General features: G+C 34.6%; 1 protein-coding gene across 1 annotated transcript in view; it reads right to left on the bottom strand.

Annotated features, from left to right (window-relative positions):
- Positions 1-16,198, bottom strand: part of LOC121375225 (adhesion G protein-coupled receptor L3-like) — a 90,062-nt gene that overhangs the window by 13,500 nt on the left and 60,364 nt on the right. The window contains exons 7-20 of the mRNA XM_041502543.1: positions 13,032-13,313; positions 12,360-12,466; positions 10,788-10,982; positions 8,801-8,984; positions 8,334-8,483; positions 6,338-6,618; positions 5,622-5,671; positions 4,799-4,922; positions 4,266-4,369; positions 3,624-3,726; positions 1,569-1,722; positions 1,318-1,384; positions 626-692; positions 54-151 (exon numbers count right to left, since the gene is read on the bottom strand). Of these exons, the coding sequence (XP_041358477.1) occupies positions 54-151; positions 626-692; positions 1,318-1,384; positions 1,569-1,722; positions 3,624-3,726; positions 4,266-4,369; positions 4,799-4,922; positions 5,622-5,671; positions 6,338-6,618; positions 8,334-8,483; positions 8,801-8,984; positions 10,788-10,982; positions 12,360-12,466; positions 13,032-13,313 (1,966 nt within the window). The remainder of the gene's footprint in view (positions 1-53; positions 152-625; positions 693-1,317; positions 1,385-1,568; positions 1,723-3,623; positions 3,727-4,265; positions 4,370-4,798; positions 4,923-5,621; positions 5,672-6,337; positions 6,619-8,333; positions 8,484-8,800; positions 8,985-10,787; positions 10,983-12,359; positions 12,467-13,031; positions 13,314-16,198) is intronic.

Below are 16,198 nucleotides of genomic sequence, written 5' to 3'. Positions count from 1 at the left end.
AACTGATAAATTTATTATTTGAATGATGAAACTGCATGTTTGTTAAATCTCACCTAAACTTCTGAAATTTAGTTTTGTCCTTCATAGAAGTGGCTGAGTTGGCATGCTTGCACATCATGTAGATAGCAATGGACAGCATTATCACATTTACCTGGTGAAGAAAGAAAACAATATTAAACATTTTAAACAAATGATTGAAAACACATGTTGCCCTACACAGTGTTGGAAATGCTATGAACTTACCTGAAAAGTAGTTTGATCTGTGGTACAAGTATACCCAACACTATTCAAGCTTTTTTTTGTTATTAAATAAATAAAATATTTTAATAAAATCTGATTCAAATATGATTAGAATTCATCAAGCCTGGATGCATCTTACATGTAGATGTGTCATTTGTTTTCATAGTAAACCATTTTTTCTTTGTAAACCTAGTTTTACACAAAGCTTTTAAAAAATGGTCAAACAAATCTTTTTCAACATAAAATATTTTATTGATGATCAAACCTCAGTATAGGCATTATAAATGCAGCAGCAAGGTCATCACTATGTCATGTTACAGGTTCCACTGTTGTAAAACCATATTTCTGACTGATGATAGTAAGGACAAATCAATGATAAACTCACAGTTATAACTGCAACAACTGGTCCCACAAAACTCCAGATAAAGTTTCTCTCTGTACTCAGCCAACAGCTAAAATAAAATATAGTCAAGATTAATCTACCATAATAATTACTAAGAACAAATTTCTTGAAATATTATTTTATTTGTCTATTATAGAATAATCCAAAAACAAGGAAATATCTTTAAAATGTATTTATTACATTAAAGGTTATATCTACATTCAATCTGTACACATACAAATGGAAATAACCCAAAAGAGTGCTTTACCACTGAGCTATGCAGGCCTGTAGCCAATGGGGGATTGGTAGGGTCAGTCAACACCCCCCCCCCCCCCCCCCCGGTGACTATTTGTGTTCCAATATGCCCCCAGAACACCCCACCCCCCCCCCCACCACCCCCAAAGCAACTCGGGCGTTTTGTGCCTCACTATAAGCCTAAATGGGCCTGCTATGTCAAACATATAAATTTTTATCTAGTCAAAACATTTTGTACTTGAGAGTGATGACACTAATGACTCTCAGATAACAAATGACAACATTCTCAGCACCTAGATGTTTGCTAGTGCCTAGTGTGACCATGGAACACTCTCTAAAGTAGCCTTACCAAGCTTATAAATTGCAGGTATGTCACATAGATGGATTGAGATGTGGATATTGACAAGCAAAATTAATTCAGGTGGACAAAAACTACTTACTGAATTTCACTGCCATAACCTTCATGATATACAGCAGCCGATACCACCACTATCACTGTGGGAATGCCTGAAACAGAAAACAAGGGAATGACTGGTTAACAACATCCACAAGCATGCATTAAATCACTGGTCATTAGATATCAAGAATAAGCTAGATAACTACATGATCAAGAGCACAAGAGATAAACAACCTTTTTTTGTCTTGGTCTTAGAGAATTATATGGGTTACCATGAAATAAACTACCGCTCACCATATCCGAAGGTATAATACCACAGCACTCTTGATCTGGCTTTCTCAAAGACCTCGATGAGCATCACGTAGAGTTGTATTCCTTCGAGACACATCCAGGCAAAGGCCACCATGAACAAGAAGTGAAGCACTCCGGCTATGATGGAGCAGAATACCTGGGAAGGAAAAGTTAATTTCATTAAAGGAGGGTTCATCATTTTGGCCAGCATATATAAAGAATTGTTTTGATGATATGTCCCATCTCACCAAAGAATACAACGTAAAAATATTTAATTTTTATCATAAGTAAGGTACCTGGATATTCAAAACAATTTGTCATTTCTAGCCCAATAGATTTACCAAAAAGGTCAAACAATATTAAATTTTTTCAGCATCACAATATGGGAGTTAAATAAAACTAGTCTATTCTGTTTATTTTTTTAACTTTTATTTTAATGAAATGTCATGTTCAAAGATATTCTGTATCACTTCAGAAGACCATATAGGTCTGTTTGCAATAAGCACACTGTTTTTTAATTGCAGTCTTAATGTAATGGTAAAATTAGTTTCCAATGTCACTTGGCTGCCGTTGTAAAATGTTCTAATTTTCAAGGGTTGTGTGTAATACTGTAGATCCTGAAATTAATGTGATCATAATATTAATGCGAAAAATATGAGTTAGTGTTATTCGCATTAATAATATCACACATTTATTTCTATGTTTTGTCTATGTGTCCTACGTTATTAAAAAACAAAAACAACAAAGATTAAAATTATAATATATATCTAATATTTTAATATTCTAATAACACAACTGAAAAACAATTCATTGTTGGCGAGACAGACTAATTGTCAAATAGTCTAGCAAGCTGCCAGCCACATGTGACGATTATTGGGTCTGTGGCCACCCGGTCAAAAGCCAACACGATTCATCGTGCATGAATCGGTTTTAGCATGTTAATCCTGAGGCTGACTGTTTCTTTGTTTTTACTATTCTAGTTCGCTGTAACTTTGTCGGCACACCACTTTGTGAATTGTTCTTTCATTATGACTTTTTAATTGCCGTTAACAGATAAGGAGGATACAGTTGTAATGGTAGATGTATGCTAATGTTTAGCCAGATTTAGGTAATTATACACGTTATGTAATTATTGCAAAAATATGCTTTGAGTTGATCTCACAAAAAACACTAGGGACTAAACAGGTTAACTGGTGTGTACACAGACACGTTAGCGAGTTGATCTCACTTGAATTTAACCGAAAAGTACACAGACGTGTGTTGTTAGAAAAGTAATATTTCAAAGGGAGGCCACTCGCATTAGTTTCATGTTGCATTTTAGTCTGCCGACCGTCACTCGCATTAATTTCACGATCTACAATATATATAAAAACCCTGGTCTATTGTCATGCCAAGTCTTATCAACCACCACTTGATTACAAGACACTACAGTGAGGTACCAACTAGACTGCTTCAACAATTACAAATCATTCTAAGACTTATAAGGCTAATACCTTTTTACATTTCCATATATCTTACTTTTGACTTTTTAAATTTTGTTTGTAATGACCCACATAGTTTTATAAAATTATAAAAATTAAATTAGATAAATTTAACCAATCATAATAATGGGATTGATGAATAATTTAAAATGTACTACTAGTGCTATGGCTTACAGTAGAAATGAAATCAAAGAGTGTTAGTTACCTGGTTTTTTGTCTGTCCTATGCCAGCTAGGAAGATAATCTCCGCTAACATCAGACTGAACACAAGATGTTTGTGAATGGTTAGTCTATCACACAGTAGAAATGAAATCAAAGAGTTTTAGTTACCTGGTTTTCTGTCTGTCCTATGCCAGCTAGGAAGATAATCTCCGCTAATATCAGACTGAACACAAGATGTTTGTGAATGTTTCTATCACACAGTAGAAATGAAATCAAAGAGTTTTAGTTACCTGGTTTTCTGTCTGTCCTATGCCAGCTAGGAAGATAATCTCCGCTAATATCAGACTGAACACAAGATGTTTGTGAATGGTTAGTCTATCACACAGTAGAAATGAAATCAAAGAGTTTTAGTTACCTGGTTTTCTGTCTGTCCTATGCCAGCTAGGAAGATAATCTCCGCTAACATCAGACTGAACACAAGATGTTTGTGAATGGTTAGTCTATCACACTGCAGGTTTCTGTTCAAATACAAAATTATTTATTGATTGTGACTCAGGCATTTGAACACTTATTATATTGTTCTCTTTGGCCCATTTCAGCAACAATAAAAAAATACCCTTAATAAAAATTATAGTAATGTGCTCTATATCTAACCTGTACTTATTTGTTTAAAACCTCAACATATTTTAAAATACAGTTATTAGATAGGATATCATGCACCATGATCTTTGATATATCAATTAGTATGGGATACAAATGATGAGTCTATTGAAAGCCCCCTACCACTGAATTATATAACAGTATTCTCACTGTAACAAGACTTGAATCATTCATGACAAACAATCTCAGCCGAATTTACAAAGCCTGTTCATATCTTCACTTGTGTAATTATATACATTTACAATGCTTAAACACAACCTGCATGTAAGAAAAATAGACTTTGTAAATTCAGCACTCTTATGTTTCATACTTGAACACAATGTCGTGTTTCTGGCAAGTGAGATCTTGGAGTCAAGAGGGGACCTAAGCATGTCAAAGTATTAGACAGGTGACTTACTTGAAAGCTATGAAGGTGACCCAGCTCAGAAACAAACAGACGATGGACACGATACAGCCGACAAACGTGATCACACGAAGAGACAGCTGGTGACTAGGTGACAACTGGAAAATAAACACACTCCTGTGATAATGACACATACATATATTATGAAAATGCATAGTTACACATGTCCTGGCCTCACGGTTATAAACTTAAAACACATGACTTGGACTGCCACAAATTCTGATGACATCAACAACATGGTAAAATCATACAAACTGTCAAAACAGTTGAGACTTTATTAAGTATGGACTTACAAAACGTTTTATAAGCATGAGTCCTAGTGATCTATGAGTTGTGTATTGACTACAGATCTTATAATGAATTTCTTCCTTCATGTAAAAAAGTTAAACCGTTATTAAACTTTCTATGTTTATTTTCAAGAACTATTCTGTATCTTGAGATTAATTATAGTTCTGGTTGGAATGGGAAAAGTATATAAATGAAGGGATAAAAAAATATAGGTCAGAGTCTATGCCACAGTTGCAAACCTTGGATCCCACAACATCCATGAGAACAGCGAAGCTGGTCAAGTGGTCACACTGACAGGTTGTGTGTGTCTTGTTTGTCTTGGTCAGTCGACACCTGTCACTCGACCACTTTCCTCTCATTGTGCTACAAGAAATGATCGTTAAAGGTAATCACTAGACATCAGTACAATCAAGCATCAATACTATCTTTAACAATAAATTAATCAGAAGCTGAAACATTAAAATTCTGTCTGTGAGACAAGTACTGACCGATAGTCCATCCCATCATTCTATTAAAATGTTTTCTGTCAATAATTTCAGTTTCGTTTGACATAAGTAGAAAAGTAAAAGTGTTTTGAAAATAACAAATAAATACTATTTTTATGTGCAATTTACAAATCAGTCAGCTTAGAAATAAACAACTTGTAGTAAATTCCATAGTATGAAAAAAGGCATTCCATGTAGAAATACCCAAACACTAATTAATTCAAAAGACAGGGGTTGAGAAAAAAATTATTGCTGTCTGTTGAATTTAAAATTGCCATAATAAGGCTCAAAATTGCCATTGTTGAGAATTTTGCTTATGGCAAAAACATTTCAAAATTGCCTTTTGTAACAAATTCTTAAGTTCGAGGCCTGAAAAAGAAATATTTTTAGTCAATGATGCAAACTTCACGCGGATAGCCTCTATTTATTATTTCAACAATCAACAAAATAAGAAATAAATATGTTTTTTAAGCAATCACTATTTATTTTTTCATATATTCGTATACATAAGAAAACCCCCAAATAGAATGTGCTGAAGCAAGCAAATCTCAACTCTATGCATGCTTTTTTAAATTACCTCCTATCGACATCCCAGAATGAACAGACTGGATTGGATGTTCTTTCAGTCTAAAATAAAAATATAAATTATTCCATGAAACATAAATATTTGTTAAAAGATGTTTTTTTCCATTATATAGTAAAAAAATATATCTTTGTATATGTCAGTAATGCACTAAATATTGTAATAAAAAATAACTATCATTTCTGTAATAACCTGACTGAACAAAAATTGCAAGGAAATCCAAGGTCTAATATTCATGATACTCCTGTAGACATCAACATTTGAAAACTATGGTCAGAACTCAATATGACAAGCTGAGGATGCTCTCCCACTCACTCCTCCAACCCTTCGTGTGCTTGTCGGTGACATTCAAAAATGGTTCTTTGTGTGTTTTAATTTTAAAATTGTAAAAACTCCTTTAACAACATTCTCCTTTCTTTTCACCTTCCCCCTTTAATTTCATCTTTCTCCTTGGCTATTGCTACTCTGGATCTGGACCCCTTTTACAGAATATTCTTTAAAACATAAGTGTTTTTACAATTTTGTTGTTTTCATCTAACATTCTACAACTATTCTAGAGTTGTATGATCCCCTTCTTCCTAATCAATGTACCCAAATCTACAATACATGTAACTCACTTGTAGATGCTGTAAAGTGAATTCAATCTGAGACTTCATGACCATGTGAATCAGTCTACCTAGCCCTGCAACCCAACAATTTATGTCACCCACCTTGAGATGCTGCAGAGTGAATTCCACTGGCTCTTCAAGTTCCAGATCCTGCTGTCCATTGATGGATGCTGAAATGATGTTGGTGTTCACCACAGTTTTCTTCTCCTGCTTATCTGGGTCCTGAGAAATAACATTGGTGTCTTCTTCCACCAGTTCAGTCTTGAAGGCCTTCTCGTTAACTAGAGTGATGTCCCTTTCTGTTGCCCTGGACTCGGATGGTGGATTTGGGTTCATGTACTGATTGATATTAGTGTAGACCGTAAACACTACTTTTATTACTCCTGAAATGACAGAATGTGAAAATATTATTACAATTAACAAAGCACATATATGTAATATACCCGTGATCCAATATTTACCTTAACCCCTTGAGCCCGACGTGCCGGTATACCGGCTTGAAGACACGTGTGTCGGAGACCCGACGCACCGGTATAGCGGCTTGAAGACACGTGTGTCGGAGACACGACGCGCCGCTATACCGGCTTGAAGACACGTGTGTCGGAGACCCGACGCGCCGGTATAGCGGCTTGAAGACACGTGTGTCGGAGACCCGACGCGGCGGTATACCGGCTTGAAGACACGTGTGTCGGAGACCCGACGCACCGGTATAGCGGCTTGAAGACACGTGTGTCAGAGACACGACGCGCCGGTATACCGGCTTGAAGACACGTGTGTCGGAGACCCGACGCGCCGGTATAGCGGCTTGAAGACACGTGTGTCGGAGACCCGACGCGCCGGTATAGCGGCTTGAAGACACGTGTGTCGGAGACACGACGCGCCGGTATACCGGCTTGAAGACACGTGTGTCAGAGACCCGACGCGCCGGTATAGTGGCTTGAAGACACGTGTGTCGGAGACCCGACGCGGCGGTATACCGGCTTGAAGACACGTGTGTCGGAGACCCGACGCACCGGTATAGCGGCTTGAAGACACGTGTGTCAGAGACACGACGCGCCGGTATACCGGCTTGAAGACACGTGTGTCAGAGACCCGACGCGCCGGTATAGCGGCTTGAAGACACGTGTGTCGGAGACCCGACGCGCCGGTATAGCGGCTTTCACGTGGTCTTGTTTTGTTTTGCTCCTCACTTAGCAATGATCAGCCAATCAGCTATTTTTTTTACATCTATCGTATGGCTGACAAATTGAATATTAGAGTTCCGGTTCCTAAAGCTACAGAAAAGTTGATTTTGTTACGTTGGGGCATAAATATGAGTCGTAAATTTAGTACAAGTGAAGTTGTAAAGTTGATCGAAGCTAGTGATGATTCAGGTGAGGACTTAGACAATGACAGCTATGAATATTCAGATGATTTTGAATCAGAAAGTGAATCTGAACATGTTTCAAATGATATGTCTATGGGTACACATTTCATTGCCGACTCGGCTGATCCAGACACTGGGGGTCCAGTGTATCATTTCCCATATGTAATGGGAGGTCAGGGTTCAAAGGGTTAAGCTGTGTAACCTGTAGATAATGTTGTGATAAATATTAACTGAAAACTAGAAATAGGTTTTAGGGATAATGATGCCTCTACCTTTGTGTAATGATCTGACAGATGAACAAACAGATAAATAGCCAAACAGACATACATACGTAAGTATCACACTGAAAACCTAACAATATATGGCCCCTGCCTCTTTTTTCTTTATCTTAAATATTTAATTGAAAAATCTAAAATAGATTTTTTGGTTGCAGTGTAAGCTAATGATAATCCTAAATTTGAAACAACAAAAATATTATATATTAATGATTTGTTTTGTATATATATATATATATATATATATATATATATATATATATATATATATATATATATATATATATATATATATATATATATATATATACACAAAACAAATCATTAATAAAATAGCACATTAACAAATATTTTTGACGTACATCAAGTTTAAAGTTTGTTACATTTAATGACACCACTAGAGCACATTGATTATTGGATGTCAAACATTTGGTAATTTTGCTGTAGATCAAATTACCTTGCTTGGCATTTGTGGCCAGTGTCGCCTTGGGAATGGTAATAGTGTCAGAAGACTGAGCCCAGTGAGAGGAGGATGCCGAGCTCTGTTCAGAGGGGAAGGTCATGTCCTGAAGGTCATCTGTGGGGCTCATCACACTCACCTCCACCACTGAAAAAACAAAACCAATATAATATCAGTAAAAATTGGACTGTATCACTCACTTACACCACTGACAAAACAATGTAATTGTTGAGTAAAAGCATTATAGGGAACAAGCATACACAAATAAGCAGCATTGGTAATTGTTATAGTTATTTTGAGACCAACCTTTTATTAAAATCAGTGTAACAAAGCATTTATAAATATTGTTTTAAAAAATAATGGCACTTTTTTTAAGACCAACATGAACAAACGAACAAACGAATGAACGAACGAACAAACACATGAAGAATGACAAGTCGCTAATACTGCTACATGTAACTCACTGATATTGTCATTGGTGATGGTGTCGGTTGTGCCGACCTCCACAGTGCTGGCAATGCTGTATGCTGACATTTCCACACTGACCATCAGCGACGTGGCGGCTTGTATCCGGTCAGCAGACTGTAGGTCGCGCCACGACGTCTTTTGTTTCTTTGCCAGCAGGTTACTACTTGTCTTTAGGAATGACTGGAAGTAACAGAATATCATACATAATATGTGATATTTTGTGCAGTATACTTATTATGACACACATCTGACTGAAGAAATTAATAAACAGGTAAAAGTGATAAGCATCTATATGAAGATTATGTTCAAACAGAATGCTGTAAACTATAGATTACAACTCACTGTTAAAACCAAGAATTTAATAGCATACAAATACATTTTATGATTTTGAGCAATTTGCTGATTTGCTGATTTGTACTATTTGTATTTGTATTTGTACTAAATTAATAGATAAATGTTCAATAAATTTTAATTTAATTAATAATTTATTAAAGACCATAATACATGTAATATCCTTTCATGAATTTAAGACTTTCATTGAATTCAAGGTTCCATATGAGCATTTACTGATTTTGGAAATAATAATCACACAATAATCAGTACTGCTCATTAAAAATCTCAAGTAGTATTCATATATACTCACCTTGTTCATTTAATATCTAAATATTCATACATATTCCAATCTTGTTTACTTAATATCTCAATTAAATAATATTAGTAAATACAAACCTTGTTTATTTAATATCTCACTTAAGGTAGTACTATACCAAATAACTTCCGGCTGGGTCAAAGTTCGAGGTGCACCCAACTTTTGATAGAAAAGTGACCACCACAAGGTTGTAAAAAATAATAGTTTCATCTGGGTAAAATAAATGTGCAATTTTATTTCATCTAGTACCAATGTGTCAAGTAGCCTTGTGCTTGAAACATGTATGGGGTACCTGTAAAAAAAAAGTACCCGAATTTTGTGCGAAACTAGGGTAGTCATAGACACTACCCGTTATCTCAGAAACGAGCAGCTTGACCCCCATTTTTTTCTGATTCACTTTAAGTGTAAGGGGTGGTAGTATTTATATCCGTGGCGTTTATGTCGGTTGATACGTTGCAGGTAGGAGTTTTAGCCGCATATGTTACTATTGTCGTCTATGGGATTTGATTTGGTAGTATACACCCTTAAAGAGACTGTCCATGTTTGTTGGCACTGTAATATTTTATTTATGACTAACAGATCCTTTTTGATGACTAAAAGTACAAATTAAAGATATTTTCCTGTTTATAATAATATCAGTATCTGTGTAAACTAGATGTTTGTTGTCATAGTTAGAGCGTCTAGATTATGGTAGCCCTACTCCCATGGCCAGTGATATTCAATGTTGGCTAGTAAATAACTACTATTGCCATGCCCGACAGCTAGTGAATTTGTTTTCAAAGGTTGCAGTTACATGTTAGTCTATTTTGTAAATATTACTATCCTGCCCACCCCCAAACCATAATGTTAGTGTTTTTAACCTCCCTCTTTAGGTGATATATTCCATTCTTATTATTATTTACTAAAATTGTGTTGACTTAAAATAAAGTTGGGCTAGTGAATTTTTAATTGTGGCTAGTACATTTAAAAAAATCACTGATCCCATGGCTAATTGATTTTATAAAAATTCCAGAAGTCCAGGATAATGTTTGTAATAGTCCAAACCAGATTTTACTTTCCAATAATTTTGTAGGTAGGCCTACAAAAAATATATATACATGTATCAAGAAGAAAATCAACGATGACTGTGGCAAACACATCAGAAATACAGACACAGGTATTCTAAGAAAATGTATTGAATATGTAATTTTAGTGGCCAAAAAGGCTTCGTTAGTCAGAAACATCTGCAAACTCAGGACAGTCCTTATAATAATCATATATTAATAGTTATGTATACCCATTTAGTCCATTTAATATCTCTATAATAATATAAAACCACTATATTTAGTACGGACCTTGGTGAATATTTTCACTTTCTTCCTCTTTATGTTTGGTGGCATGGGCTGGGCCATATCCTTCTGCAGCACCTGCAGCAACTTGGGCAGCAGCTTGATGGTGGTGCGCTTCAGATCACCTGTCTTCACCGACGTCACGTCCGTCAAGTTCTCGAGAATCTCCATGGCGCTGCCATCCGACACGCCACCCTGCAACTGTAAGTCAAAGTGGGTAGGAAACTCAGTGGGTGATTGTTATGCACGTCTTCATGCACTGACTCAGAAATAGTTAACATTGATGGGATTATTTCAATCAAAATTAAAGACTATAGTCTGTCTCATCCTCCTATAAAAATGTTTGTTTTGTAAGTAATTTCAGTTTGGTCTGACACCAGAAGAAAAGGAAAAGTGATTTGGAAATAACAAATAAAAAAACTATTTTCAAATCTTATGCATACGCAACCTAGCAACTGTAAGTCAAATTGTGTAGGAAACTAAGTGAGCAATTGGTATGCACTTCTTCATGTTGTGACTCAAAACTAGTTAATACCGTTGGGATTGTTTCAATCAAAATTAAAGACTATAGTTCATCCCATCTTCCTACAAAAATGTTTTGTAAATAATTTCAGTTTGGAAGAAAAGTAAAAGTGTTTTGGAAATAACAAAAAAAAACACTATTTTTGTGTGCAATTTTGAAAACAATCTGCTTAGAAAAAAATAACTTGTAGTAAATTCCATAGTATGAAAAAAGGGATTCCCCGTGGGACAGACTATAAGCAAGAATCGGTTAAGCAGCTATCCGAGATGCTGAAAAGTGGCTTTCAGAGACTAGTGGCTAATTGGCCTTGATGGAACAATGGTTATGCTCTACTGGATTAAAAGTTGGCAGGTAGAGAGTTCAAATCCCAGTACAGACTCCAACCTAAGTAATTGTTCAGCCCATTGCGGAGTTGTCAGACCACTACATGCACCCATTCTTCAGATATGTTGTGTTGGTAGTACAAGTACAAATTTAATGAAAGAAATATTCAAATATTTATACAATAAATACAAAATAGAGACATTGATTTATTAATCATCAGTTATTGGATGTCAAACATTTGGTAATTTTAATAATTAGTCTTAGAGAGGAAACCTGCTACAGACAGGATAGCACATTCCATGGCCTTTCTTATATCAGTTGTGCAATGGTTGAAATGAGATATAGTCTAATGGCCTAAAACCGACTACATATCTAGCGAGCACTTTACCACTGGCCTATATCCCGCCCCAAATACTTATAAAAATACAAATATTAGAAAAAATATTATTCATTTTAAATCTTTTAGTACTAAAAAAAACCCAGCTGACAAACAGTTATCATTTTTGTTTCTGCTAACAACATAATTTAGCTAGTAAGATAAATATTTTTATTATCACTGAAACCGTGAGAATTAATTTACCTGGTGATATGATATTTCTGTTAAAGGTGAAACCTTGTAATTAATTTACCTGGTGATACAAGATATTTTTGTTGGAGCTGAAACCTTGTAATTAACTTACCTGGTGATATAAGATATTTTTGTTAAAGGTGAAACCTTGTAATTAACTTACCTGGTCATCTATCTTCTTGTCTAGCTGCTCCACCCAAGGTGACACACAGTCACTGAGGTCGGGACTTCCCCTCCACCCCCTCGTGCTGCACAGCCAGTGGGCCGTTCCTGAAAACAACAACAATAGGTCTCTCATTTAGTTTTCACAAACAGCACACAGAAAGGTAAAAGATACAGGAATGTATAATGACACCCGCTAACACCACCACTAATACACTACTATCACTGTATGCTCTGACTCTCAAGTGGCATAACCACTAAAACCAGTGCAGGATAAGGCATACCATGGCCTTCAATGATGTACCAGGAGTACATTACTGGATGGAAAAGACAAAATGCAGGCACTGTAAAACAAAAGCTCTCATAATCATAATTCTGGTTACAAAATGTTCAACCTAAGTATAAGGTGCATAGTACGTCAAGTTTAAAACCTAATGAAGTACTCAGTAATTAATTGGTCATTTGTTTATTTTGGAAGTCGTGTAAACAGCAAATGAATGAAATGATCATTCCTATGACATTTTATGTGATCATGTAGTCTTGCAGAAGTTATATTACTTATTAAGCATTCCAAATATATATGATATATAATAGCTACTACACAGTATTAAATGACATATCTGTAATATTTTTACAACGGTTCTGTATTTGAAATAAACCTATGAAATAATACCTTTAAGTTTATCTGGGCAGGGCTGCTGTGCTATGCTTCGTACAGCTGTGTTTGGCCAATACACACCATCCACATACGTAGCTATACATGATCGTAACTTGTAAGGAGCCAAGCCCGGGTCCTTCGTACTGAAAAATGGCTTCAGAGTCGTCTTTCTTGCTTTCAAGGTTGTGCTGCTTGATTTCAGAGTTGTTTTCCTTGGTTTGAGAGTAGTTGTTCTTGGTTTGCTGGTGGATGTAGAACTTGTTGGTGCCTCTGTAGTGGTATCCTTTTCAATGTGTTCTGCAATAAAGAGAGCACATTTATAATAACATAATCTCATCTAATTATCTATAAAACAAATATCCCAGAAAGAAATCGAGAGACAAATTATTACATATTATTTTTAATGTTTTCGAAAATTCAGATTGTCTTTTCCAATGTATCAAATAAAATGACTATTAATTTTACTCAGTCAAGATATGCCACAAGAGTTTCTTTAAAATACATTCACACAGATAAATGCCACTGGTATATACATAATATGATATAAAAAGGAGAAAAAAGTTGTAAAAGTAAAATCAGTTTCATAAATCGGACATGTACTTGTATGGATCATGTAGTCGACATTATAATGTTAATATATCAAATAGGTTCTTCTTAATAGCATGTATTTTCAAGGTGCAATTTTATTTATGTAGGGCACATATATCAAATTCATTCTGTCATGCCAGTTACAAACAAAAAGATTCACTCACATTTCACAACATCCTCAGTTAACCCCTTTCTCATACAACTCCAGATCTGCTTAGCAGAGTTATTTCCCTTTGTCTTATCATGTTTTGAGTTTTCTTAGTACAAATTGCTTATATACATGTATTTGATAATACATATGCTAGATTGGCTTATAATACACTATATATTATTGTTCAGAAATACAAGCAGGTGATATGTTACGCAAAGGTTTATGTATGAGGAAACAATATACTACACCGCTTATATACTATACTATACTATACACAATGAGGAAACATAATACTAAGCAGATCAACCCATGAGATATATTGTGTATATGTTAGAAATTATCACCAGTGGGGGTAGGAGGCACCTGGTTTATTACGGTATTATAGAGTGATGGGTTTGCTGAAAATACTAATGCTTGCTCTGGGACTCATCAAATTCATCAATTACAAATTTTAAAAACAATTGGACAATTTTATTTTAATTTTGCTAAATAATTTAATATATTTGATATTTTGTGGAAAAATAACTGTGGGTTATATGGCGAAATGTTCTGACAACCAAGAGCTAGATTTGTATTATTCCACAAATATTGCCAAATTGTTAAAGCTTACATTATTCCACAAATATTGCCAAATTATTAAAGTTTACATTATTCCACAAATACTGCCAAATTGTTAAAGTTTTCATTATTCCACAAATATTGCCAAATTGTTAAAGTTTACATTATTATAAACAATTGCCTCTGGTACCCCACTCGTATGTGACGATTTCATGAAGAGCCTGTAATACTATATAAAGTTAGGTTTGACTATAGTGATTACGTCATTAGTAATGTGATGTTTCTACAACTGCTAGATCCTGGATATGAAATACTTTTTATTTCAATGAATATCAACTTTGATGTCACAAAGCATAGACACCAGTAAAAATGTAAAGTGTTTTTATCACTGATGTTTGTCCAATTCCTAGTAAAATGTTTGTAGAACACTTTTTCAAGAGAGTAAGGGTATCCAAGTATTCACAGAAACAGCAAAACATTTACAATTGGAGTACCGTAAATTTATCAAAATAGAAATCTGAATTGGTTCTGTCACTTTCTATCTGAATTAGTTATATTTCTATGTATCAATATGTTTAGTTTGATGTGTAAACTTTCTATTATTTTTTAATATTCAATTAGTTATATTTTAATATAAAAATAAGCAAAATCCAATAGTCATTGTGATTTTAATTTTAGTTTGTTGTATAAAATTGTTATTTTTATTTGGCTATTTATACACTTATATGGCACATACTACTGACAACAGGACATCTGCTAGTTAATGTACATGGGCTCTAATATTGATAACATTCATGTAAGCTAAATCCTGTTCTCTACAGAACCACACATATGTCACAGTGACCACAGCCACCACAAGGATGCTGTATTTATACCCATCTCCTCACTACACTTCACTTCCATCTACCGTCACCAATACATTTAGCAATTCTATATGCTCCTATCAAATAGCATTTAAAGGATCTTTTGTATATTTTGACATAGACAAAACAGGACATACCAATGTCTTTGAGATATGATGTCAAAAATGAACCTACTATTTTATATTTAAAAACTCCTAAATCCTTTTTCATATGTCTGTTATGGAACACTAGTTGGAATAGAAAAAAATGGGTCACCTAATGGGGATAAGTCCAATGATATATCACACCCCAAACTCATTATCCACATATATCTACATCACTCAGTCTAATGTAGACAATAACCTAGAATCAAGATGAATTCATTCCCATATCTGTTAGGTTTAGATAATGAAACAACTGAACAAAAAAACAAACAAAAATGAAAATTATTTCACAAACATAACATATTCGGTTAAAAGTAACTGATTAAACATACATGTAATTGCATATGGGCTAGTTGAATAATTCAGTTATTTGAAAACAAATTTCACAATATTGAATTATTATGAATGTTTTGTGCAATTATTTTCAAGATTGTATTTAGAGTGCATGCTAAAGTGTGTGCAGTAGCACTAGATGTTCATGCATTTGTAAAGGTCAGTGAGTAAAAACATAAAATATAAAGCATAAAAGCAAAGCAAAACAACATGAAAGATGCAAAAAGAACGAACACTGAACTGAAGCATTTCTTATGTGGCAACTTGGTTATAAATTATCTTTTGGATTTTCACTTAATTTCATTAAATGTAGTTTTATGTCTCTTAATGGTTAGGTTTTATATATGTATATAAATCACATATAGCAAAACTATTGGAAATAAATGATTAATTAAATTCTATCAAACATTTTGAAGTAGATTACTAATATCTCGTGAATTCAGTCAAACCTTTCACTATAAGTCACCTTTTAACAAAACATCAGAAACTTTTTTTTAATCCAGTTGCTTAAATGCACTTTACCCATGAAAGGAAGGTCTTTTTGAC

Source organism: Gigantopelta aegis, chromosome 6 (genome assembly GCF_016097555.1).
Source record: "Gigantopelta aegis isolate Gae_Host chromosome 6, Gae_host_genome, whole genome shotgun sequence".
Taxonomy (NCBI): Eukaryota; Metazoa; Mollusca; class Gastropoda; order Neomphalida; family Peltospiridae; genus Gigantopelta; species Gigantopelta aegis.
The sequence above is the reverse complement of the archived record's forward strand: the minus strand, read 5'-3'. Positions and strand labels throughout refer to the sequence as shown.